Genomic DNA, 26,722 nt, shown 5'->3' on the forward strand with positions numbered 1-26,722 from the left:
ATTAAAAGAAAGCTCACCCCTGAATGTGTAATTTGCAGGCAATCAGCCATAAACCTATTTACATTGTGGTGGCACCCAAAGTGTAGATCTAGGATTAAGGGAAACAGCTTCCAGAAAGTAGATTTTAAAATAAACAGTGATGATAAACTTTCACTTCTGAAAACAAATGGAAGCAAACCAAAAACCAGATAAAAGCAAATAAAAAAATAGAATAGAGTTTGATTACAAAAAGAGACAGGAGATCAAGGAGGAGAGATAAGAAATAATCTGTTTATTTGAAAAGCCACAAGAAATCAGATAGCAAAAAACGAAAGACTGAAAATCCAAAATGAAGTTCCTTTTTTAAAAAAAGAGAGAGAGAGAGAGAGCTAGATAGTGTAGCTGTGGATGGTGTATCAGTCAGTCAGTCAGCCAGAGTCCCTCAGACCTCTAGCTTCTGTGACTGCTCAATATTTTTTTATTTTGTCTTGGAGAATAATTTTCATGGGTATTGTTCAGGGAGTCCATACTCCCATTCCCTGTAACCACACTGGTTAGTATTCTCTCTACCTCCCTAGGCAAAATTTGTCTCTCTTCATTCTCTGTCTCCCTGTGGTAGAAGTAGTTAAAGTTGGAGACAATGACTGGCACAGGAAGTGCAATGGTGAGCACCCCTGCAATAGCGCATAGAGTCCCCACTATCTTTCCCCCCAAGGTGGTAGGACACATGTCTCCATAGCCAACAGTCGTCATGGTGACCACAGCCCACCAGAAGCCATCAGGTATGCTGGAGAAATGTGACTGTGGTTCGTCCACCTCTGCAAAATAGATGGCACTAGAAAACAGTATGACCCCAATAAAGAGGAAAAAGATAAGCAAACCCAGTTCCCTCATGCTGGCCTTGAGGGTCTGTCCCAAAATTTGTAGCCCCTTTGAGTGCCGAGAAAGCTTGAAGATACGGAAGACTCTGACCAGACGGATAATCCTGAGGATGGCCAAGGACATGTTCTGTTGACCATTTAGCTCACTGTGCTGAATCAGCTCAGTGGTCAAGGTCACAAAATAAGGAATGATGGATACAATATCTATGATGTTCATAATATTCTTGAAAAATTCAGCTTTGCTGGGGCAAACAATGAATCTTACAAATAACTCAAAGGAGAACCAGATGATGCAGGCAGTTTCGATCACAAAGAATGGGTCTGTAAAGGTATTGGGGACCACGGCAGCTTCAGTTAGATTGTTGGCTTCTTCTTTCAAGTCACCAATCTCCCTCTCGTCTCTGAACTCAGGTAAGGTCTCCACACAGAAAATAACAATAGAGATGACAATAACCAGGACAGAGACCAGAGCCACACCTCTGGCTGCACTGGAGCTTTCAGGATACTCAAATAGCAGCCAGAACTGCCTGTGAAAATCATTTGTTGGCAAAAGGGTGACAGGGTCCTTAATAAAGCCTTCATCTTCTCTGAACTGGTCCATGGCTTCTTCTCCCAGTTCATAGAATGTGATCTCATCAGCAAAGACATCTATAGGAACATTGGCTGGGCGCCGGATTTTCCCTCCAGACTGATAGTAATACAATATCCCATCAAAACTGGGCCTGTTCCTGTCAAAGAAGTACTCGTTCCTCATTGAATCAAAGTAATGTATCCTCTTCTCAGGGTCTCCAAGCAAAGTCTCTGGAAACTGACTAAGAGTCTTGAGTTGTGTCTCAAACCTCAGCCCGGCAATGTTGATGATGACTCTCTGGTCACCTTCATCCATGCCCACATTCTCTGCTCCCAGGTGGTCACAGAATTCTGCCGACAATCTGGAGAATATGGTCTCATTGTTGGTGCTCTCATTGTTGATGAGAATTTTCCAGTTGGACAGAAGGCTGGAACAGCTGGGATGCCCTTTTTGCGATTGGCCAGCAGCGTTGAGGTCGTTTGAAAAACAGGGACCTTCCGCTACCTCATCCGTATTGTCAAAACTAACCAGTGCCACTTCCATTTCCTTCCAAGTGGACACGTCCATCATATGGGGGTAATCAGATTAGTGGCATAAATCCCCAGGTTAGATACCAGCAGCTTGCGTCTTTCCCACGCTATGATGATCTGAAAGTGAACAGACAGAGACACAGAGAGGATTTATATCTATGCATTGCTTGCTTGCAAAGAATAAAATAAATCTGAGATCAGAATAACTCTTCTTTAAACAAATAGAATTAATTGCCTTTAATACTATTACTTAGTACTGCTGCTACGATCCCTCCATGGAAGGATGGTGGTAGGTGTTTTGCATGCACTCATAATTAGAGCAGCAATAACCACATTTTACAGCTCCCAAGGTTACAGGATTTTAACGGGGGCAGTGTCTTGGACTGTTCCCAGAAATGGGCAGTCTTTGCTCTTTTCTCTGGTACAACCTGCCTTTCAAACAAGAGCTTTATAATGGGGATGGTGGTAAAGGGTAATGTGTAACTTTTTCATTTTTGCCTCAATAATAGTGGAAGGAGGAAAATAGTACCCCAAATTCATTCAGAGGCATGGGAGTTGATTTTGTTTTTTGCCATTTTTGGCTCTGTTTTGTTTGGGACAGAGCTAGATCAGGGCAAATCTTTCAAGAAGCTCTTTAAGCACACATTGGCACAAGTGACAGAATGCATCACCAATTATTTGAATGAATTTTTTTAAAAAAACAAAACCTTATGCTGTTTTTATTCCAGGAACCATTTTTTTTAAATCCATGGTGTCTGCTTCTGTACTTACAGGAAATACATTTGTCTGGTTTTTTACCACAAGCAGAAGTTACAGCTTTGCATATTTCCCCATGACAAATTCTGAGATGGAAGGTGGTCTGTAGAGGTTTTGCCTGTTGCAGAGTCAGTCAAATTTGCTTGGTTTTTTTGGGTTTTTTTGTTTTGTTTTGTTTTGTTTTGTTTTGGTTTTTTTTTTTTTTTTTTTTTTTTTTTTTTTTTTTTGAGGTGTGGGGATATATTTGTGGGGATTTTGCATAGGCACAGTGCTGGCATTGCAAACTCAAGAAAAAGCAGATGTGACAAACCAATGCAACTATTGGCACTTGACTTCAATCTCAATGTAAATGGAATTTTTCAATACAAATAATTTAAGAAGCGTATTTCTATTTATTTCTAGTGTGAAATAATGCAAAACAGTATATAAATGTATGGACAGCAGCAATTGCCAATGAAAGTATTATTTGAATAGCTTGTAAATAAACTGATGGAAACTTTCAAGTATCAAAATGATAGATGACATTTTTTAGAAGAGAATACAAGTATACTTGAAGTATATCTACATCTTTGTTGTTATTGAGTTGACTTTGACCTATGGCGATCCTATGAACGAGAGATTTCCAAGTCATCCTGTCATCAACATACCTGCTCAGGTCTTGCAAACTCAGGACTGTGGCTTCCTTGATTCCATATATCTGTAAAGCAATCTTCTTCTTTTTCTACTGTCTTCTACCGTATGGAGCATTATTGTCTTTTCTAGTGAGTCATGTCTTCTCATGATATGGCCAAAGCATGACAGTTTAGCCATCTTGGCTTCTACTAAATTATAAAATTTGATACCACTTAAACATTCACTGATCCATCCTATGGAATCCTGGGAATTTGATTTGGTAAGCTTTTTGGAAGTCTCTGCTAGAAATCTGTAGTGCACTCCCCTGATTTAGAGCACTAAACCTCTCTAGCAGAGACTTTCAAATACCTCAACTACAAAACCTAGGATTCGGTAGATGCAGCATGACAGTAAAAGTGGTATCAAATTACTATAATTGTATAGTACAGATGTATTATTAGGGTGAGATCTTGCATTGATAGCTACAATATCATGAGTACACTCTGTCTCCCAGTCTCACCTTTAAACCCCATGTTAAAATTCAGACCTTCATATTGCAGGATGGAGTTCTGCAGCACTGGCTAGTGGGTGCTGAAGGATGATGTATCCAGCCCACTCCTGCTCTACGTTGCAATGCAGGAACCCCAGAAGGGTCCTATCACATTATCCTTCTATACCCCACTGACCAGCCCACACAACTCTATCCCTTACTATAGCTTCCCAGATTTTAAGGTGGGTTTGTTGGACATTTGTGGTTGTGGCACTAATATTACAATTGTAAATGTAAATACCAAAAACTCACAAGGTCATAAGCATACTGTATGAAGTCACAACTGCCAAACAAGATGCTAGTTTTAGTCTCTAAGTAGGATATTCCTCATTGCTGGGGAAAATGAATGATGCAGACATGTTGACACAGGAGGTGGTAAAAAAAATTGCAGAGGGAGGTTTCTTTGCATTTGGTAATTATCATAGGTATTTTCATTCTGATCCAAAAGTCATACTAGAGGGCAACTGTTGAATAGCCCTACCAATAATAATAATAATAATAATAATAATAATAATAATAATAAGAAGCACACAGTTGTAATGATGTGATACAGGAGTAAGTCGGTAAAGGCAATGATAATGATAAATTTGAACTTATATAAATATCAATGAACAGGAAATCAATATATTTAAATACAGTAAGACTTTGCTATCCACTGGGTTTTGGTTCCAGGATCCCCCATGGATATGGTGTTGGTTATTACCTATAAAGCCCTACATGGCTTGGGCCCGAGTTACTTAAGGGAACACATCTCCCTATATAATCCGCCTCACACTCTTAGAACATCGGGTAAGAACCTATTGGAGATAGCAACCTCTAAGTATGTTGCCACTTCGCAAAGTGCATTTTCAACAACGGCTCTGAGACTCTGGAACAGTCTTCCTGAAGAGATCCGCTCGGCGACCTCACTAGAGACATTTAGAAAAGCAGTTAAAACTGAGCTTTTTAGCCAAGCATACCCCACCTGATATGAATACCCCCCTGATATGAATGATATGCCCTGGCTGTGTATGATCCCTGCCTTGTTTGTTGATGCTATTGTTATTGTATGATGTTGGATATTTTATTGTTTTTAATTGCTTTTAACTGAATTTTTATGTAAACAGTTGTACTTTTATTTAGTCTGTAACCCCGCTTCGATCCACCGGGAGAGGCGGGCAAACATAAATAAATATTATTATTATTATTATTATTATTATTATTATTATTATATCAAAATCAGTTGATGCTCATGTCTCATTAAATACAAGGGCATAGAAATGGTGGCCCTTATAAGATAACAAAATCAAAGTTTGCTTTTTGGAATATATATATATTCCAAATAAAACAAATGACTGTTGATTCCAAATAAGGCTGACTGTATTTGAAAACGTTGTATTGTGTGTCCATAGTAACTCAGCTAAATAAATATAAAACTGTGAGAGAAAAATCACATGTTGATTATAAACATATACCAGCCAGTTTTGATATCATACAGGTAAAAATCTGGCAGGTTCAATTTCTTCAGACAAATTACTGTATATACTCATGCATAAGGCTACAACTTTTAGGCTCAAAACAGATGGTCAGACAGGGGCAGCTTCCAGCACCCAGAAACCATCCCAGGGCCTCCTTAAGGCAACCCAAAACCAGCCCCAAAAGGAGTGGTTCTGTTCCTATTTGGGACCATGACAGGAGGTGCCCTTGGGGGATGTGTTCACCATGGCTCTGGGGTGATCAGGCTCAGAGCAGCTTCTAGCCGCTCTTTTCAGGCCACCTGTTCCGCCCCTTAGTACAAAATCAATCCCAAAACCTGGGTTGACTTATTCACAAGTCAGTATGAGTATAGTAGTTGAACTCTTATCAGAAAAGGAACAATCTCTTTCTTTCAGTAGAGTGGCGAAAGACAAGAGCTTAGTCTGTCCCAGTCTGCGTCATTCATTTTTGTATGTCTTGGGGGGGGGGGGGGGTGGCAGTGGATCTTTGGTGCTTCCCCTTAAAGAAATGCTGAGAGAGTAGACTGTGTTCATTTCCTTGTGTCTGTGGCTGGTTGCTCCCCCAAACATCACACAACCACCATTTACTGTATTTCCCTCCTCAACCATCTGGCCTTTAGGGTGAGCATAGACAATTATGCCTGCAAGAATTTTGTAAGTTCTTTGGCATTGTTTTCCTTTACTTCATCCTTTACCTCCTTTGTGACATGTCCCTAACTTTTACCCTCAACTTAGCCACAGGTCATATCAAAATCCCTAATTTTGCCCCCCCCCCCCCCCCCCAGAACCTGCCCATGACTTATACATGAGGTTGACATACACAAATATATATGATATATACATATTGGTTATACTGTATATATGATAGGAAGTCACAGCTCTTCTAATAAACAGAATGTCAAAACAGGGCATATTATCTGCAGACGTCTTGGGCTACCTACTTTTTGTTATTATAATGACTCTGTCTTTGTTAACTGCTGCTGCTGTGTTGCTGAACTTGATTTACAACTTGATTATTATATTTTGGTTCTTTGGTATTGTTTTTGTTTTCTTATTAGTATGTGTAATTCTTTATTAATACTTACATGTAATATTTTGATTTTCCATTCACTGTTATTTATATTATATATTAACATTTGTTATTATCACCTGTTTTATATACTTAGTGCTATATAAGAACATTGTAGTTGTGTGATTTTTAGCATCAGTTGTGACTCTGCACTCTTATGTAAACATCTATGGTTTTCAAAATCTGATTTTGGAATTTGATATTGCAGTATTATTCAGTATGAATCTTGACAGTGAGAAGCACAGTTCCTTCAAGTTAGATTTACACCATGTTACAATAATTTGTTTTAATGCTTTAGAGATGGGATGGGAATACTGTGGTTACCCAGATGTTACAATTTTTGGCATTCTTCCCCATTGGCTATGCTGTCTGGGGCTGTTAGGAGTTACAAACAACAACTGGAGAGCTCCTACCCGTGCTTTAAAATCTAAACATTCCACTGTTAAAATGCATTTCCCCTTTAGCCTTAAGAATGTATAGAATAGCAAATAAACTCTAGGCAGTCAGATTAGTACTCTAGTTTCTCCCATCCACAATTTTGGGCCCTGAACATTGTTGGAATAGTAACAAGCTCTACACTTGAGCCATTATTCTGTTTTTTGTATAATTATTATATTTATATGTATGTTATGCTACAATTGGTGGGGAGGCTATAAAAATGGTTTTAACTGTACCTGCAATTTACATAGCTTTAATGTTTAATCGTTATTGTATTGCTGTATTCTCGAGTTATGTACACCACTTTGATCAATGTGGAAAAGCGGTCTATAAATAAATTATTATTATTATTATTATTATTATTATAGGGTTATATTATATATAACCATTACAGGGTTAATGGAGTGCTACTGAGAACATGGATGACCTACAGCTGTATATGCATAACTCTAATCAACTTTTGAGCCCTAATAAGACTAGCTTTGTAGTGAGCCTCTCCCTCTTTTGCTCACTCTATTCTCAGTCTTCTTTTCTGTTGCATTATACTTGTGTTATTTGATTGTATTATATAGTTTGTATAATCATTTGCTATTTGTTATTATTATGTTTGCCATTACTGCTGTGCTTTGTTTTGTATCTTTCGAATATATGAGTTTTGTATGATTCTGTTATATATATTGTTTGTTACCCTTTTAAGTATTTATAGATAAAGCCTTTTTATAGTACCTTGTCTCAATTAGTCTCTTTTCAAACCCATTGTTCCAACAAACATGACATAAAATTCATCCATGCAGGATATTTCTTCACTATTTTTGTGCAATAACTGTAAAGTGTTGTTGTCCTGTGCACTCCCAACATCTTTCTTGCAAATTTTCCTAACACTGGAGGCATTGTATTTTCCCCATGAGAAGTAAGAATGCAGCCTTGTCTGACCACCTCCTTACCAATTGGGAACCATTCTGTTTCTCCATATTCTGTTTTGATGATTGCCACCCCTGTATTAAGTGAACACACCTGGAATTTTTTCCAAAAATTGGCATGGAGTCATGGATTCATTCTTTGATAGTGATGTAATTCTTCACTAATTTTTTTCTCAAAGAAAGCAACAATCAATTTTAACCATTTCTTCCCATTGTAAGAAAATATTTAAAGTGGATGTTGTTTTCAATGATTATTTGGAGCTTGGGATTTATTTTGTGCAAAAATTTTACATGGTTGTTTTGTGCTGAAAACAGCAGTTTGTGTGGAAATATTATTGTCTGCACAGAAAAATACTATTTGTATTTCCTGCAAAACTCTCATGTGCAAATTTTGCACAGAATAAGTATCAATGTCTCAAACTGCAAGATTGTCATCAGTCTACTACTCTCCTTTCCCAGTATTAGAAAAACATGCTTTTTAACCACCTTTTGAATATTTTCTCATATCCATAATAAAATTAACAAATGCACAGCTGCAGTCAGATCACTCAATAATTCTGGGATGTCAGTTATAAAATGTTGTGCTTCTAATTGTGCCTCCTCTGATAGTATATTTGAGCTTCAGAGATGAAAGCTATCACTGCCTGACTTAGGTCTAGCCATTTTTCTAGTGCCATTTTAAAGAAGCCAAGATACTTCATCACCATCTTTTCAAAAAGTCTCTATCCTTATTTCCAGATATACTGAGGAAAATGTTTAAGCAGTATTGTACCAAAATCTCTGGTAATAAGCAAGCATTCTCTCACTTACTGTTTGCCAGAACTTAGAGGAAGAAAACTAGCTTTTAGAATATAATAGGGGAAAGATTCTTCGGCTTGTAGACCTAACTAAGGAATTTGTCACACTGGGGCATTTCAGCATTAAAGAGAGATTAAAGTGCATTTAAAGCATCCTGCAAATAAAGCAAAAATGGCAAGTAATTGCATGAATGATTATCATACACAATTTTGCAAATAAAGTGATATTGGAAATGCATTGTTGCTGAAATACTTAAAGTAAAAAGATGTGCATTAATGCTTCTTTGTGATCACTTTAAAAGCAGGTTTGTGCGATGTCATGTGAGATCGTTTCGCGTGATTACACAATTTTTCCAGGATATTCACGGGATGAACTCCCGATCTCCTTCGTGGGATAAACTCCTAACTCACCAAAGGGCTCAGTCTAGGCTGTGAAGCCTTCCTGGGTCTCTACACCGTGCTCCCTGATCTTATCTGCCTGGCCTACCTACTTGCCATTTCTTTCCCTTTTGTTTCCCTGTGTGTGTTTGTTCATAAGTTGCCATCTGCTCTTTCTTTTAAACTCTGTAAACCTTTTTGTAACAAGCTGTTTTGTGAAGTGTTCTCTCCTTAATTCTGTCTTTCTCTATGATTTATGTCAGGGGTAGGCAACCTTTTTGAGCTGGGGGCCAGGTTGCTGTCCCTCAGACAACTGGGGGGCTGAAGCCAATAAATAAATAAATAAATAAATAAATAAATAAATAATATAGGACAACATTTTCAAATGTAGGACACATTTTTTAAAAATGGAGGACATGCAAAAAAAATTGATGTTTTTTAAAAAATGTTAATATAAATGCATGTTTGTTAGCCATGATCAAAATGGAGGACATTTGGGCCTCAGAAACTGGCTGATATCAATATCACCATCATCACCATCATCATCATCATCATCATCATCATCATCATCATCACCACTATCATTGTTAAAGCAGACCTTTTAGCATTAAAAGCCCGAAAATACACAGAAATGCACTTTGGAAAGTCTTACTGTCTCACCTTCAGAGAGAGTGACTGCATGTCTCAGAAAATCACTGATATCATCATCATCATTATCATCATCATCATCACGATCACCATTATCATTGTTAAAACAGAGCAGACCTGTACAAATGGAATAGAAATCCTCCTCCTCCTGCTGCTACTCTTCTTCTTCTTCTTCCTCCTCCTCCTCCTGCTCCTTCCTTCCTTCCTTCTTCCCTCCCTCCTCCTCCTCCTCCGCCTCCTTCCTTCCTTCCTTCCTTCCTTCCTCCCTCCCTCCCTCCTCTTCCTTCTCCTCTTCCCCCACCCCTGTCCTTCCCTCCTCGCAGATGTCTGGCAACTGCGGGTAGGGAAGGATGGGAAGTAGGAGGACAACCCCCGCCCTCCCTCCCTTCCATGCCCGCGGCTTCGACCTTCACAGAGGCCGGGAAGGAGGGAGCAGAGCGCCTATGAACGCGGCGATTGCCACGATCGCGGGAGGCCCCCTCGCCCTTTCCCGGCCTCTGTGGAGGCTTGGGCCTTCACAGAGGCCGGGAAGGAGGGAGCAGAGCGCCCATGATCGTTGTGATCGCGGGTGGCCCCCGCGCCCTTTCCTGGCCTCTGTGGAGGCTTGGGCCTTCAAAGAGGGCGGGAAGGAGGGAGCAGAGCGCCCGTGATCACGGCGATTGCTGCGATCGCGGGTGGTCCCCTCGCCCTTTCCCAGCCTCTGTGGAGGCTTGGGCCTTCAAAGAGGCCGGGAAGGAGGGAGCAGAGCGCCTGTGATCGTGGCGATCGCGGGTGGCCCCCTCACCCTTACCCGGCCTCTGTGGATGCTTGGGCCTTCAAAGAGGCCGGGAAGGAGGGAGCAGAGGGCCCATGATCGCGGCGATCGCGGGTGGCCCCCGGGCCCTTTCCCGGCCTCTGTGGAGGCTTGGGCCTTCAAAGAGGCCGGGAAGGAGGGAGCAGAGTGCCCGTGATCGTGGCGATCGCGGGTGGCCCCCTCACCCTTCCCCGGCCTCTGTGGATGCTTGGGCCTTCAAAGAGGCCAGGAAGGAGGGAGCAGAGCGCCCATGATCGCGGCGATCGCGGGTGGCCCCCGGGCCCTTTCCCGGCCTCTGTGGAGGCTTGGGCCTTCAGAGAGGCCGGGAAGGAGGGAGCAGAGCGCCTGTGATCGACGCGATGAACGCGATCGCGGGTGGCCCCCTCGCCCTTTCCCGGCCTCTGTGGAGGCTTGGGCCTTCAAAGAAGCCGGGAAGGAGGGAGCAGAGCGCCCATGATCGTGGTGATCACGGGTGGCCCCCTCACCCTTTCCCGGCCTCTGTGGATGCTTGGGCCTTCAAAGAGGCCGGGAAGGAGGGAGCAGAGCGCCCGTGATCGCCGCGATCGCGGGTAGCCCCCGCGCCCTTTCCCGGCCTCTGTGGAGGCTTGGGCCTTCACAGAGGACGGGAAGGAGGGAGCAGAGCACCTGTGATCGCCGCGATCGCCACGATCGCAGGCGGCCCCCATGCCCTTTCCCAGCCTCTGTGGAGGCTTGGGCCTTCACAGAGGCTGGGAAGGAGGGAGGAGGCCACCTTTTGCCGGTGGCAATCGGCGGCAGGACTCGGCTGGGGCCGGTGCCTAGGCCTCAGCGGGCCGCATGCGGCCCACGGGCCGTAGGTTGCCGACCCCTGATTTATGTGGTTTAGCTGCTTCCAAAAAAGCTTCAGGGGAAGCATGGCAGGGGGAAAAAACCAAGGCATTCCTGCAACCTCTGGTGAAACCAATCTGGCTATAATGTCTTCTCTTGTCTTCTCTCTTTTTTAAAGAGTTAACAATTTACAATGATGTTTTTGCTATGAAAACCAGGGGAGGGGGGACTTCCTTATCCAACCAGATATTCACAGAACCGAGCTGGGAATTTCCCTTATTCTGACTAGACATGCATTCTGCTGTGGGGAAGGATGTGTTTTTGCAATTTGTATTGCTGACTTCTGAATAGCTACACCTACATTTTTTTTACAGTGTAGACATATCAGAACTGCTTATTTTTTTAAAAAAAACAAAACATCTCTGGCAAACATCTGAGTAAACATATATATGGCTGACTTGTGCTTTCATGTAAATAAGCAAGCAAGTAAAGTTGGCTCCCACATATTTCACCTTTAATCTCTTTAAGTCTCTGGAATGTAGCTTCTAAGACTTTTCCAAAACTGGAATTCAGTCCCAGAATAATAATTAAAAAGTTTTGCACATGAAAACACAGAATGTGATAATGTTCTCCTAAATTACTAATCCTTTGTCATATAAAGGCAAGCTTGTGTAACGATTATGCAGTAACTTCCAGAGCAATATGGAAGTACTTTCTTTGAGGATGCCTTACCCCCCAAAGATGCCTTAACCAAAAAAAACCTGGGTCAACGTATCCAAGAGTGAATGTACTGTACTTTAACTCATACACACCCCTCTGGTGAAAGGTGAGAACGTAATCCCTCTTCAGAACACCTAAAAGAAGCACCAACCCCACTCATCCATCTCGTCTTTAGGGTGAGCACAAACAGTATACCTGCTGGAATTTTGTAAATTCTTTGGCATTGTTTTCTTTGCAAAAAGTCCTTTATTACCTTCTTACATTACAACTTTTACCCTTGACTTATCCATAGGTCATATGAAAATCCATAATTCTGGCCTCAAAACCTGCCCTTGACTTATACATGAGGTCGACTTACAATCAAGTATATATAGTAGTTAAAAACCGTTTTAAAATATATTTAAAGTATGATTGAAAACATACAATATGAAAACAGAAGCACATGCTTTTGAACACTGCTATGTGATTAAAACCAGTTAAAGGCCTGCCTAAGTAAAAAGATCTTAACTTGCTGGTTGAAAAAGATCAAGGAGGGAACTAACCAAACTGCCCTTGGGAGGGAGTTCCACAGCCAAGGAACAGGCACTGAGAAGGCTCTCTCCTGTGTCTGCACTAATCATATCTGTGAAACTGGGGGAACCAAGAGAAAGCCCTCCACTGAAGATCTTAGAATTCAAGCTGGCTCATAGGGATCTAGATTCCATTAGTTTCACTTAGAAGACACTAAAATCAAAGACACTTACCATATATACTCGATTATAAGTCAACCCCATGTAAAGTTGAAGACAAATGATTTTGATATGACCTGTGGATAAGTCAAGGGTCAAACTTAGGAGCATATAGCAAAGGATCTAAAAGTTGAAGCAAAGCAAAACTATGTCAAAGAACTTATAAAATTCCAGCAGACATAACTCTTTGTGCTTACTCTTAAGACTGGATGAATGAGAGAGTAGAGAGGGTCAGTGCTTCCAGGACAGATTATACACTTGCTTTTCATCAGGAGATGGTTCCTTCTTTTAAATAAGAGTTAAATAAGTACTTACACTGACCCGTGGATAAGTCGACTCAGGTTTTTTGGGTCAATTTCTAGACTTATACGTGAGTATATAAAGTATATGATTAAGTCCTCCCAGTAATTTCAAAAATGTCTATATTTAGCTAACTCAGGGTGTGTCTACACTGGCCACTTATTCTGGTGCCAGTCTGGAGCATTATGCCCTGGACTGGCCCTGGACTGACCACAATGCTGACCACTGCTTTACCTGCAGCGCGCATTGATAAGAAAGTGTTGGCAGTGGTTCCAGAACAGACCATTCTATTTTCCTGCACTGCTCAGCAGAAGGGAGGAGGACAGCATGGCTCTTGGTGTGTGAACAACTGAATCGAGCGAATTGGACTGATCCAGCTGTCTACATGCTAAAAAGAAACCAAGGTCAGTCCAGGGTTTCCAGGAAACACCAGGACATCCCCCAACTTTACTTAATTCAGAGCAAAGTTGAGTTAAGGGCAGAAGTGTGAAGGGTGAGTATTGTGCTTTTTCACAGGTGTAGACAAGCCCTAGATCTATCCAGTGACTGGATTTGATTGTTTGTTGTTGTTGTTGTTCATTTCAGTTATATCATCCTTGTATAAGATTATGTAAAGGGCATTATGTGGGAGAAGGCTGCTTTATTATTGATTCGGTACTTAGTCCAAATTACAACAGATTTAGCTGGCAGTCTAAGCATGTGTTTGCGTGTGATGTGTACCTTCAAGTAATTTCCAACTTATAGCAACCCTAAGGTGACGCTATCATGGGTTTTTCCTGGCAAAAATTGTCAGAGGAGGTTTGCCATTGACTTCCCCTGAGGCTGAGAGAGCATGAATTGCCCAGGGTCATCCAGCGGGTGTTATGGCCAAGCTGGGAATCAAACCTTGGTCTCCAGAGTCATAGTCCAGTGTTCAAACCACTATGTCATGCTTATTCAGTCTAAACATGGTAGTGATAAAAATCCACCCTTTAATTTTTGTTATGTGTCTTGCCAATAGCCAGAACCAGCCTATCAAAGTTTTTTTCTTCCTTTTACTAATTAGCAAATAAAAATCAAGGGGAATTCCTAAAGCTATATTGCTTGTGCTAAGGAGAAATATAACTTAAGCATTCTGAAATGTGTAAGGTTGCCTGAAGATGGAAAAAATAATTTAAAAAGTAATCTGAGGCCCGTTATAAACGGGCACCCTAGGACGGACTCAGTCCGTGCTAGGGTTAGAAAGGGGCGTCTCTTCCAGATGCCCCTAACCCTAGCACGGACTGAGTCCGTAACAAATGGTGGCGACCGTTCCACATGGCCGCCGCCATCTTGACGTAACAGACACTCTGCGTCCGCACGTTGCGCCCCGGAAGTGATGCCGCGAGTGCGCGACTAGCGTCTTGTGGCGTCTCTTCCGGGGCCCAGAAAGGAGCGCGATTTTCGCGCTCCTTCTGTGCAGCGTCCGGGAACCACGCAATTTGGCTGCTGCGGTTCCCAGATGCTGCAACCGGCGGTGGCGGCAAACCGGTGGCGGCGGCAGACCGCCGCATTTCGGCAGTCTGTAACCCGCCTGAGTTCCTATTACAGCTGGAAGGTGAAAACAATAGTTAATTACCAGTATAGGCGGGGTACAGACCGCCGCTTTGCAGCGGTCTGGCACCGCCGCCAGAAGGTCCGCGGGGGAGCCGGAGCCTTCAAACGGCCCGACTCCCGCGCGGACCGAAAAAAGAAGCTCCAAAATGGAGCTTCTTTTTGCGTCGCGTTTGCGACGTAGCGAGGCGCCAGGGGCGCGCTCGCTACGTCAGCAGCGGCGCGACGCGTCTGGACGCTGTGCGTCCGATGCGTAAAGATGGCGGCGCCCATGTAGAAGGGGCGCCGCCATCTTGTACGGACGGAGTCCGTACTAGACCATGGGGCGTCTAAAAGAGACGCCCCTTTTTTAAAATGGGACGTCCGGAGGACGTCCCAAATGTCCGTGTAGAAAGCCCCATAGTTATACTTTCTTATTTCTTAAAACTAACTAAAAATATTTAGTTATTTCTTAAAAAAATATATTTAATTTATATCATGCATTTCTCCCTAGATAGGACTCAAGGTGGCTTACAATAATTTTAAAAGATGAAACTAAAACATTAATTTACTAAATTTAAAAAAGGATTAAAGAGTATTATTAAAACAAGATTATTCAAAACTTAAAATATTCAAACCATGTTTAAAACATAATTTTCAATAAAAATGTAGAAATATGAATTCTACAAGCTGCTCTATGTTTTGTCAAACTCAGTATTGTCTCAACACCCACAACACACATGTGGAACAGCACAAACCAACATGCAGCCCATGTGACATTCCACATCTACCATTTAGAAAGGGTGCATTGTCATAATCAAAGAAGTAACTAAAAAGTTACAACTTCAGGAGTTAGAGTGTCACAACAAAGACAACAAAGAGTCTTGTGGCATTTTAAGGACTAGTAAATTTGATTTGGCTTAAGATCAGAGGAAATGAACAGCAATCCCTGAAAGCTTAGACCAAATAAATTTGGTTAGTGTTTAAGGTGCCACAAGACTGTTGGTTTTTAAAAAGCTACAGTTTCAATGTACAAAGGATTAAGTTATCCCTTGTTAAATTGCAATGATAATGCAAGTGCAGTTATATTTCTGTTACTGAAAAAAGGAATTAATTACAAATAACTAGGAAAGGCACACTGCCTATTCTAGGGGGATAGCCATAGATTTTAAATCATCAGTAAACCAAAAGAAGCAACTCCAGAGTTACTTCCAAGCTCTTGGGATGCTGTCTTTTGTTCAGATAAATGTTGAGATCTATAGCTATACCCTGAGCCTGGCCAGTTCAGTTGTTCTCTCTGCTAGGGATTTATTTTTCACTAATTTTCTTCTTGAATGAAGCAACAAATAACTTTAGCAATTTTGTTCCCGTGCTGAGAAAGTCTTTGAAAACCACACAGTTTTTGAACAATATTCACAGCTGGTGAGTTATTTTGCACAAAATTTGCACATGGGCATTGTACACAGAAAACAGCATTTTCTTGTGGATGAATGCTATTTCCTGCACAGGAATGCTATTTCCTGTGGAGAAAATGCCATTTTCTGCACAAAACCACCATATGTGAATTTTGTGCAAAATAAATCCTAAAATGTGAAGACTATCATCAGTTCAGGATCCTTCTCATTAAGGTTTCCTCAACACTTGAAAAACATGCTTTTTGACTATTAAAAAAAATATTTTCCAATATTCTTTCCATCCATACTCTGTTTTGTACTTTAGTTCTCTGAAAACTGATATCCTTATTCAGATCATGTTAAGCAGGACCTGTCCAAGACACTTAGCTACCTGAGGTGGCATACCACTACATCCCACTCCAGAAGTTCAAGGTACATGCTATCCTACCCAAGATTGGCCAAACTATTTGGCAACTTGGATAGAAAAGCCTAGAATTGCTTCTTGCTGGAAGTAAAAATAAAAAATAGAACAACAAAAATAAATATTTATTTCCCCTTCATTACATCCAAAATCAGCTGCCACATACACATGCTCACTAAGTGGCAATCTGGTTAATGGGGTGGAAGTAGTGGCATCCTTAGGTGTGAGTGACCATGTTCTCCTGTAGTTTGTTATGAATTTTATAAAGAGATACAGGCTAGAGTTGCTCAGTCAGCAGCATTTAATTCCCTGAGATTTCAAGGCCAATATCTGAGACCTTGTTGTATAGCTTTAGCAGATTGAAAAGGGGAGAGGGATCCTGTATCTTTAATGGTTGTATAGAAGAGGAAATTTTCAGCAGGTGTTGCTTTTCATTCATCCAGTTAACAAGCTACACCAGCTAAAGTTCCTCTTCTACATAATTTGTTGTTGTTAATGTTGCTCCTGTGGTTATTATATTTATTTACATCCTGACTTTTTCCCAGTCTGGGATTCAAAATATCTGTTAAAAAATAGTTAAAAGAAACATAGCTAAAACATACCAACTACAAAAGTTAAAAACATCCTTAAACTATTCGTAAGATTAAGACAAGTTTTAAAAACATAGCTATTAAAAACAGCAAATAAACAAAATACATATAGACAGTACAGCACAATTCTGCAAGGCTCAGTCCCTCCGAGTCTCCCAGCATCATCATCTGGCTTCACGCCATTTGGAAGAAATGAATCTTACATGGTTTTAAGTTGCTTAAATTGTCTTATAAGCATTTAGACTGCATTAAATTGTTCAAATTATGCCTTACTGTTTCAAATTAATTTTGTCTCTACCCTGCCCTGAGATATGGTGATACAGGAAAGAATATAGATATCTAAACAAGTAATAAACAATCACCTAAATAATGAATCAGAAAGCCCTGGTTCCTGCTGGGTGGGAAAGAGAGGCAGAGGCTTTAAAACCATCTCACACAAAAATCAAACTCTCTCTTCCTCTAGTGTCCACCACTCAAGTTGTATAGTATCCAAAGCCCATCAAATTATTTTGGATTCTTAGGCAGATCAATCTGATAAAAAAATGCAATGAAAATAATGTTCTTATTGTCAACAAATTCCTTCTAATGTTCAATTGAAAGCTACCTTCCTGTAACTTAAACCATTAGACTTTGTTCTAGTTACACAATATATTTTACTTTGTAGCACTAACATCCTATGTCTTTAAATAGCCTATATTTTAAATCTACCTAGTATAGAATTGAGGAGAACTCATCTATTTTCTAACGTTGCTTCACAGTTCTGAATGGATACTGTTGTTCCACCAACGCATACAACTCTGTCAAGGCTGCAAGCCTTTCAGAGCCTAGTTCTACACATGGAACTGTCTTCCTTTGTATCTCTGGCTACAGCAGGATCTTATCCATTTTTGTAAAGGTCTGAAGATTTTCCTCTTTAATTCACTAGATTAAGCTGCTGGAGTGTGCCTAAAGCTGCTGACATGAAGCAACTGATGGTGGGGATATTACCTTTGGTAGATGATAGAGTTTGTTTTATTGTTTTAGATATGATTATATATGTCTGCTGTTCTGCCCTTTGATGAAAAGGGTGTTGCAAATGTTATTGTTGTCGTGTGCCTTCAAGTTGTTTCTGACTTCTGGCAACCCTAAGATGAACCTATCACAGAACTTTCTTTGCAAAATTTGTTCAGAGGGGTTCACCTTTGCCTTCCTCTGAAGCTGATACATGTTCATATTACTAATTATTAGTGTAATATTGTAAGCCACCTTGGATCCCATTTTCAGAGGAAGGCAGGATAACAGTAAGTGCAATAAATAGTAATTGTTATTTTTCATTAGCAGCCTTGTTCCTTGTTGCACGAAAGGTGGGATATAAATTAAACAAGCAAGCAAAGAAACACAGAGACAAATGTGTATTTATAATGATCATTACATCTCAGACTTTACCAGGAGCCCTGGTGATGCAGTGGTTAATTGCCTGTACTGCAGCCACTCACTCACAAATCATAAGGTGGTGAGTTCAATTCCAGCCAAGGGCTCAGGCTCAAGTCAGGCTTGCATCCTTCCAAGGTCGCTAAAACGAGTACCCAGCTTGTTGGGGGCCATTAGCTTACAGTTGTAAAACGCTTAGCCACTGCTTAGGTGGTATGGAGCCGTATATATATGAAGCTGCTATTGCTAGTTGCATTTCCTTAGGGAGGGGTATTTAGAACTCTCGGTCAGAGAGTTCTAGTGCCTCACCAGACTACATATTCCAGAATTCCATAGCAGTGTAAATGGAATCATAGTGCTATAACTGTGTAGTGTGAAAGGGCCCTTCAAAGTTGGTCACTTATTATGAGGCCCATTCCCTGCTGTCATGATAGCATCTACTAGCCTCATTTCTTCTTACCATTTTTTAAAAGAGCATATAAGCAGGCCCAGCCCATGACATTTTGTTACTTGAAGTGGAATAGAAAAGTGCCTCCTCACTTTGAGGGATGGTCCATAGTACCTCAATCCAGCTATGTGATTTTATGGCAGAACATTTCAGAAGCACATCTTCCTATTCCAGACAGTAAAAACAAATGCAGTAATAAATTAATAATTAGTTATTTCCTGACTTTTCAAGGCACAACGTCTGCTGCTTGAGGAAGCCATTTAATGATATATTTCAGTGAAGATGGAAAATGCTGGTCGAGGAAAAAGTGCAATCCCTAGGCTTCTCACATTCTGTTATTCTAGCCATGGGGTATGCAAAGGCCAAAGAGAACATTTGCCAGTGCATACAGGACATTGAACGACAAAATCATATAAGTGCAGCCTCTTTACACTCAACTTTTAAAGACAGTGGGAGAGGCTTTGTCCTTGCTGCATATTTGAACAATCTAACAAATCCAAATTATAGGAAAGCCTTTATTCTGGCCAGATTTAATGTACTTCCATTGAACTTACTTGCAGGAAGCTATAATAACAAACCATTCTGTGAACGTTTATGTCCTTGTGGATCTGGAGAGGTAGAAACAGTGGGGCATGTTTTATTGTATTGCACCTTTTACCGGGATCTACAGTGTTGTTTTATAGCACCCATTTTACAAAAAATACCAGGTAAACCTGATATATTTTACAGCTTGTAGAAGAAAAATGGTCTCTTAATTTTTTATTCTATCGATCTCATCTAGTATTTGAAGGGATTTCACCCAATATGATTACTTGAATTTATAGCATCCAAGCTGTATTCCTATTCTATTTGTACTGTACCGTTTGCATTGGGGTTTTTTCCCCATTAGGCATTGTATAATATTGTACTCTTTTATATTGTTTTAGGCTGGTCATCGACCGTAATAATAAAATTTCACCTTACTGAATGGCAGTGGCCAAGATGCCTTTACCTTTCAATTCAGCATTTAGAGAAGGTGCATTTGTATGAAGCTATGTTGAAGCCACCAGAGGGAGCTCCTGGCACTGCAAACTAGCTCTGTGAGAACCAAGAGAGCTTCAATGGGGATTTCAAGACAAGTAAATCTGGTCCAGTTGATGCAATGCATAAAAAATTGTAACTGAAACTTTCACAGTATTGGTTCTGCTTGTAACTGTTTCTGCAGGATAGGAGACAAAAAAGGGAATGGCTGCACACTGTAGCTGTGCTGTAAGAGTTGTTTTTGTAGTTAATATACAGATCCCTTCGAACAAAAACTGGATATTGATTGCTGTTCTCATAACATGTTTGGTTTGGTTTTTAATCACAATTTGTGCCATTTACCTGTTTCATTATTTCAGGACAGAGTGTAGAAAAGAAATCAAATGTTTATTCATGCTAATGTTGGTTTGCCTATCAGAATAATTTAAATTTATTTCTCATTTATTTTACTATATTTGTTCTTGTTGCTGTTTGAACTGACGTCATATTGGCTTTGAAACTTTCAAGATCCCAAAATACATGCTAAAAGAAACTGAAAGCTGTTGCCATTGAAAACAATCACTTGGTGGCCGTATGCATACTTGGCAGGGCTCTTATTACCTTGTCTCACTTAGTATGCCTAATTATTTGTGTACTTTATGACAACTGTGGTGCTTCAATACAACACCAAATTAGCCATGGCATTTTCATTCCTCTTAATGGGAGAAAGCAGGGCTTGTTCAGTCTGTAGGTACAAATTACTGGTGAGCCTTATCTTCATGTATTAGTTTCAGTTTCTAGCTGCTGCCATCTATGCTAATTCTAATTGGTAGTAGGATAGCTAAATTAACAAACTCAAGATAGTAATATGATATGCCATTGCTTGAGAATAGAAAAGGCAGATAATTTCCAGCACAAATAGACTCATGGCCAGTAAAGCCCCGTATATGATACTAAATTTCTGGCTTGAAGCATTTGCAGGTGACTTTGTTCAATGAAACAGCAATGGCAAAAATATTTAGCTCATTACATTAATAAAACCACCTTTTTCTACATAGGTGAGCAAAACAGCCTTCATGTTTTTTCCAGTCATCTGTATGTCATAAATAAATAAATATCAGGGAATATTCAGGAGCTTTGTAGGGCACATGGACACTGCAGGGATAATTTTCACAATAAAGGTTAACTTCCCAGTGCTTTACTTCACTGCCAAAGGGAAGGCAGCACAGGGCATATCTGATCAGAACAGCTTCTTTCCAGTGCATTTTGAAAGACTGAATTAATTTTTTTCCAATTTTAGTACAATGTTAAAATAATTCATAATTGGGAGACAAAATTGTGGAAGAGTAAGTTTCATGACCCTTGAAAATGAATGAATGCTATGCTGAGAACACAGCTCATGGGTTGTTTCCACACTATCCTCTTTCCCTAGAACTCACAGCCTTTGCTGACTCAAGTTTTTGTGAAAAAATTGAAGTGCTGTTGTCCAGTCCTTTTTCTGTCCTCCTGTTGTTGTTGGTTTTTTTTTTTGGGGGGGGGGTTGTTTTGTTTTCTTGGATCTCACTTGAAACCATTTTTGTAAGTTAAATAGAATTTCAGCAGTGGTCTATCTGAGTGCAATGCACTGCTGAGGCTATTAGGTGCATATAATTATTTAATTTAAAGAGACCTGTTTTTTTTCCATTTACTTTCATCTTTTTTAGTGAAACTTAAAAGATTAGTGACAAATATCCTTTTGACTCCTTTACTTAGCAACTTTCTTCCCCATGTGTTGTGTCTTTATGCATGTTTTTGAATTGTTTTAAACATTTAAACCTCCTGTTAGCTTGTCAAATAGTTTAATATGTTTTAGTATATTTACATTATTTTTGTTGCTTTAAATGGTTTAATCTGGTAATACTGATTTTAATTGTACTATACTTTGAACTGAGATCTCATGATATGAGGGCCACTATAAACATATAAATAAATAAACACATATGCACAGCTTATCAAACAATGCAAAGAATCCCATTATTATCCCCATGATGTCACACATCATGTCACAGGGAATTAGAAATGGAATAATTAAAGAAAAAATCATGGACCAATCCTCTGAACATCACAGAACAGGAAGTACTAATATGAGAGGAACCTATGAGAAGGAAACTCCAAAGTAACATTGCTGAGGACCTTTGCTGAATGGGATTGACTTGCATTTTGTACCATGGAGCTGGACTCTGGTGGATAATACAGCACTATATTAAGTACTATGTGGAAGATCTATTTTCCTTCTGCTTCTTGCTAACTGTAGAAAAAAGAACACCGCAGTGGCATTAATAGACACTAGAGGGGAAGGGGTCATGATCTTGCATTACTCCCATTCATTTCGGTAAAGTTTACCCTGGAGAAAATCCCATGCCATTGTATCCCTGTGCCATGTGCACCTATTCGGCATATTATCAGAGGATCAACATGGATCAGTACTGTACAATACTGTACAGGGTGCCTCAAATGAATGCATCAGAGAAAAACATGCTCCAATAGCTCCTTTGCCCAGCTGCCCTCTTATTTCTCACCGCATTTCCTCTGTTGCTAAAGTAAATAAATTCATTATTTAACTGTAAAGCTTTACTCCTGGCTAAAAGCAAAAGCTTAATAAACGAAGCCAGGAGCTCCTCCTGGCAGTGTCCTATCACCAGCCCACAGTGTGGGGATATTTGTTGGCATTCCTTTCAGAAATCAAATGAACAATGTCTTTGCAAAGCCACAAAAGAAATATGCACTATGTTAGTGAGTTTTCCGTGTTTCATTTACTCCTCTCTATAAATCACCTAACATCTGTTTCCCAGGATCTGATTAACTAATACCCTTTATCTTAAATCCTCCACTGGAAATAAAGATAAAGGTCATTTTAGGAGGTAGGGTATTTTCCATCACATTCTCTTTGCAAATTAGTATATTTATGTTGTACATTCTCCACACACACACACATAATGCCCAACTGTCCTCGTCCTTGTCTCATACCAAAATACAGTTACATAAAACTGGTTAAGCTTTAGATAAGAAGGAGAAGTCTTGGGTTTTATCAAGGACTGTTATATGCAAAGCAAAGAAAGAAAGAAAGAAAGAAAGAAAGAAAGAAAGAAAGAAAGAAAAGCAGTATCCAAAGAGATGGGATAATGTATCTTTTTCTTTCCACCTACTTCAGTTGCCTAATCAAGATGTTCTTAAAAGAAGTAACCGTATGGAAGATATTTATCCCCAGGACTTACCAGTACAAGGCTGAGAACCCCCATTTCCTCTGTCACATGAAAAGATTTAATTTTTTAAAATGTAGAGGGGAAAATACATTAATTCATATCAGCCCTTGAGTAGTTCTTCTGAAATAGGATAAAGACAGCAAGTAGACAGTAGATTTCTTCTTCTGTTTTGTTAACTTTACATCCGATGTCTGGCACCTAGGAGGAGGTTGTGGGGGAACACATAGTGCTGGAGTCCAGATCCAAGAGGTTTTGTCTCCCTCTGGTGTTTTTTCTCATTGAAAAAGGAAAAGAAAGAAGACTTTTTATCTTACTTCCCAGCTGGTTTCAGGGAGAGAAGTGGAGAAGTCTGGTATACAGCAAACCTGTCTTGGAAAAATGTTGCTGAAGAAGCTTCAAAAAATGTTGCAGGTAAGATCAAGCAACCTCGGGGCCACCTTTTCTCTTATACCATCCCATCCCATATCATCTCCCTAAACTGCTTATAGAATCATCACGGATGCAATATTTGATATCCCTGTAGTCCAGAACAGATTTCTCATGAAGATGAAGAGCAGGAGAATTTCCTTCTCTCCCATGAAGGGTTCTGGTCCAGAAAAAGTAGCTGCCCAGGTTTCAAAATTGGTAGCCTACATCATTATCCTGGAGCCGAGTCACAATGCAGTTGTTACAAACTTGAGTAGAAGGAGGGGCATGTCAATGTTGAACTGAGTTTTTGAATGAGGATTTTGTGCACAGATTGCAAAAAGTACTTGGTACTACAGTTCTCAGAATCCCTCAGGTGGCATGGCCATTGGCCATGCTAGCTAGAGGATTCTGGGCATTGTGGTTCCAAGTACTGATTTGGTTTTGTTACACTGTATGGTTTTATTATGGCATTATTTTTATCCATTCCTGATCCAGGGATAATCTCTATTTATTAAATGTTCTGAGGCACTGAGACTGGATGACAGTTTCATGTACCTCCTGCTGTATTGTACAGCTGGTCCTCTCATTCACCTTTTCGTCCCACCTGCTGTAATCAGAAGAGCTCCAGTTTTGGCTCCCCACATGCCAGACAAGATAATCTAGGACACACATGAAGAACTCATATATTCTTTATGTAATGTTGATCAGCATTTTTATATGACATTTCAAGTATTCAAAGTCTGTAGTGTGTGTGTGTGTGTGTGTGTGTGTGTAATCAGGAACAATTAGGTCTCTATGAATACAAGATTTGGTGGTATATCGCTAATTATATGGGAGCCAGTGTAGTGGTGTGGGTTGAACATCGGACTATAACTTTGAAGACCAAAGTTTGAATCCCCACTCAACCAGGAAAACCCACTGGATCACCTTGAACAAGTCACTCTCTCTCAGCCTCAGATGAAAGCAAAGACAAATTCACACTGAATCAATCTTGCCAACAAAAACTCATGATAGATTTGCCCGAGGTTCGCTAAAAGTTGGAAACAAGTGGAAGGCATACAACAACAAAATCTAATTAAATAAATAAATCTCCAAACCACCCAGGATCAGCTGTATCCTCATATGGCAGGTGCGGGGTAAGGCTGAGCAATAGCAATAGCAAGTACATTTCTATACGTAAGCACTCCCTAAGCAGTTTACAAAGTGTAAGCTAATTGCCCCTCACAATCTGGGTACTCATTTTAGTGACCTCGGAAGGATGCACACCTGAGTCGAGCTTGAGCCCTTTTGCTGGTATTGAACTCGTAACTTTATGGGTTGTGAGTGAATTGCTGAGGGCAACATCCTAGTGGGCTTCCACCCATGCTGTGGGATTTCTGCTTCCTCTCCTTTCCCTGAAACCCCCTTGTACTCCATCTCCTTCAGTGTTCCTCAATTTTTTTGGAGCAGATTTGTGGGGCATGTGAAGGGAGGAGGCTGCAGGAAGAGGAGAAATCCATTTTACCAGTAGTCTTCATTCAGCTAACACTTGGACACCCTTTTGGATACAAATCTTAAAAAACAATAAACTGCAGAAGGCTGATCAGTGAGAAACTATTGGAAGATTAGAACTACATCTCATTGTTCATTCTCTCCTTCTTAGAAGCACAAATTATGCCATAGCACCAACAAAGGCCCAATATACACCATCAAAATAATCCGGTGTGAAACCACGTTATTTTTGTGGTGTTCACATTCACCCCGACTGCACTCAGTGCAGTTGGCAGGGGAGGGGGTTACTGAAGAACCCACTTAGCCTGATATATTCGATACCGGGTATTTTCCCACATCTTTTTTTAAAGAGCTGCAACGATCCATATCTTTGGTAGTGTGAGTATGCTACTGAATTGATTTGAATTGTGCTGTATCATTTCCAGAAATGGAGGCATGTCCATTTTAAACCAAAACAGTGTCAAGTGTGAATGGTGAGATTCGATAATGTAAAATGTAGTGGGAACACCAATCGGGATTGCATCAGTGTGGAGATCTGGATCTCCACAGGCCAAAAATGTAAGCGTGAATGCTCCCATAGAATAAAATATTGTAAGAGCAATACAAGCAAAAGAAATGGGTCCCTGCCCAAGGCATTTATACTCAAAATTTCAAAGGTTAGAGATACAGTACATGAATTATGGGCTGGAATAAGTAGGGAAGAGGCAAAGGAAATGGATGTGAGGAAATGAGGTTGCCTAGGCTAATATTTTGGCTGATAGTAAGATGAAGAGTGGGATGCTGGGAAGGCCAGTGGCTGCATCCTTCTCTCCCTGATGCTTCAGAGTAGTAAAGACCTGGTAAACCTTTCATGAGGATGGCAGGAAAAGGAACCTGTCAAGGACATTTAACACAACATCCAGTGAGAAATGTATTTGCTATTGCAAACACACAAACGGTCAGAAACAACAGCCAACCCCATTTGCCTTGACATATATACCTGCACAACACACATAGTTGTAGTGGTGTTGAGAAGGATAACCATCTTGCATGCCTCTCACATACGCACATTACTTTCTCAGGTGTATATGCAAAGTGGTTTACAGATATACCTGACCAGTGTAATATGTGGAGCATTCTTCAAATTGACACTAGGTCACTCTGAGGCCTTTTGCTCAGATATCATATTACTGCTCATCCCTAATGCTGCTCCAAATTTCACAAAGGAGAAGATACCAGGTGAAGACAGAGCATCCTAGCCTCTGACCTCTCATTTCTGAAAAAGTATGTGGCATTTCAACCTTCTTGTTGTGCGCCTTCAAGTTGTTTCTGATTTATGGCAACCCTAAAGCGAATCTATCACAGGGTTTTCTTGGCAAGATTTGCTCAGAGAAGGTTTGCCAATTCTTTCCTCTCAGGCTGAGAGCACTTGACTTACCCAAGGTCACCAAGTCGTTTCATGGCTGTGCTGGGAATCAAATCCTGGTTTCCAGAGTCCAAAGTTCAAACCACTATGCCATGCTGGCTCTCTTATTTCAATCTAGAGACCTTTTTTTAAATGAGAAAAACAAAAGCAAAGAATAATTATTGCTATCTGGAGAGAGAGAGACTTAATTAGATTCGGCTTTGAGTCCCATCTCATAAATAAATATGAATGGAGCATAAAAGGGGGGAAAGAGAAAATGAGGGGTGATGTACCTACCTTTTGCCTCAGATGCCAAGGGTAGCAGGATCCTTTAACGAGGGTGCACTTACATTCACTCTGGGGCAGCCTGAGCAACTCTGAATCCAACCAGTCGATCATTTTAGTCCAGGGTTTTGTGTCAAACTGCCAGCT

General features: G+C 40.4%; 1 protein-coding gene across 1 annotated transcript; it reads right to left on the reverse strand.

The window, feature by feature from the left end:
• Positions 1 to 395: 395 nt before the first annotated feature.
• On the reverse strand, positions 396 to 26,722 carry KCNA10 (potassium voltage-gated channel subfamily A member 10). Its single transcript, XM_089518628.1, has 2 exons — positions 26,588 to 26,722; positions 396 to 2,078 (listed from the first exon to the last, which is right to left on the reverse strand). The coding sequence occupies exon 2, from the start codon at positions 1,999 to 2,001 to the stop codon at positions 430 to 432; it is 1,572 nt and encodes a 523-aa protein (XP_089374754.1). The 5' UTR covers positions 2,002 to 2,078; positions 26,588 to 26,722; the 3' UTR covers positions 396 to 429.

This window comes from Sceloporus occidentalis, unplaced genomic scaffold, assembly GCF_023333645.1.
Source record: "Sceloporus occidentalis isolate IW3139 unplaced genomic scaffold, rSceOcc1.0.p SCAF_3, whole genome shotgun sequence".
In the NCBI taxonomy this organism is placed as follows: domain Eukaryota; kingdom Metazoa; phylum Chordata; class Lepidosauria; order Squamata; family Phrynosomatidae; genus Sceloporus; species Sceloporus occidentalis.

What these genes read in the sequence shown, in the direction of transcription:
- KCNA10 (XM_089518628.1), bottom strand. Translation starts at nt 2,001, where the DNA reads ATGATGGACGTGTCCACTTGGAAGGAAATGGAAGTGGCACTGGTTAGT.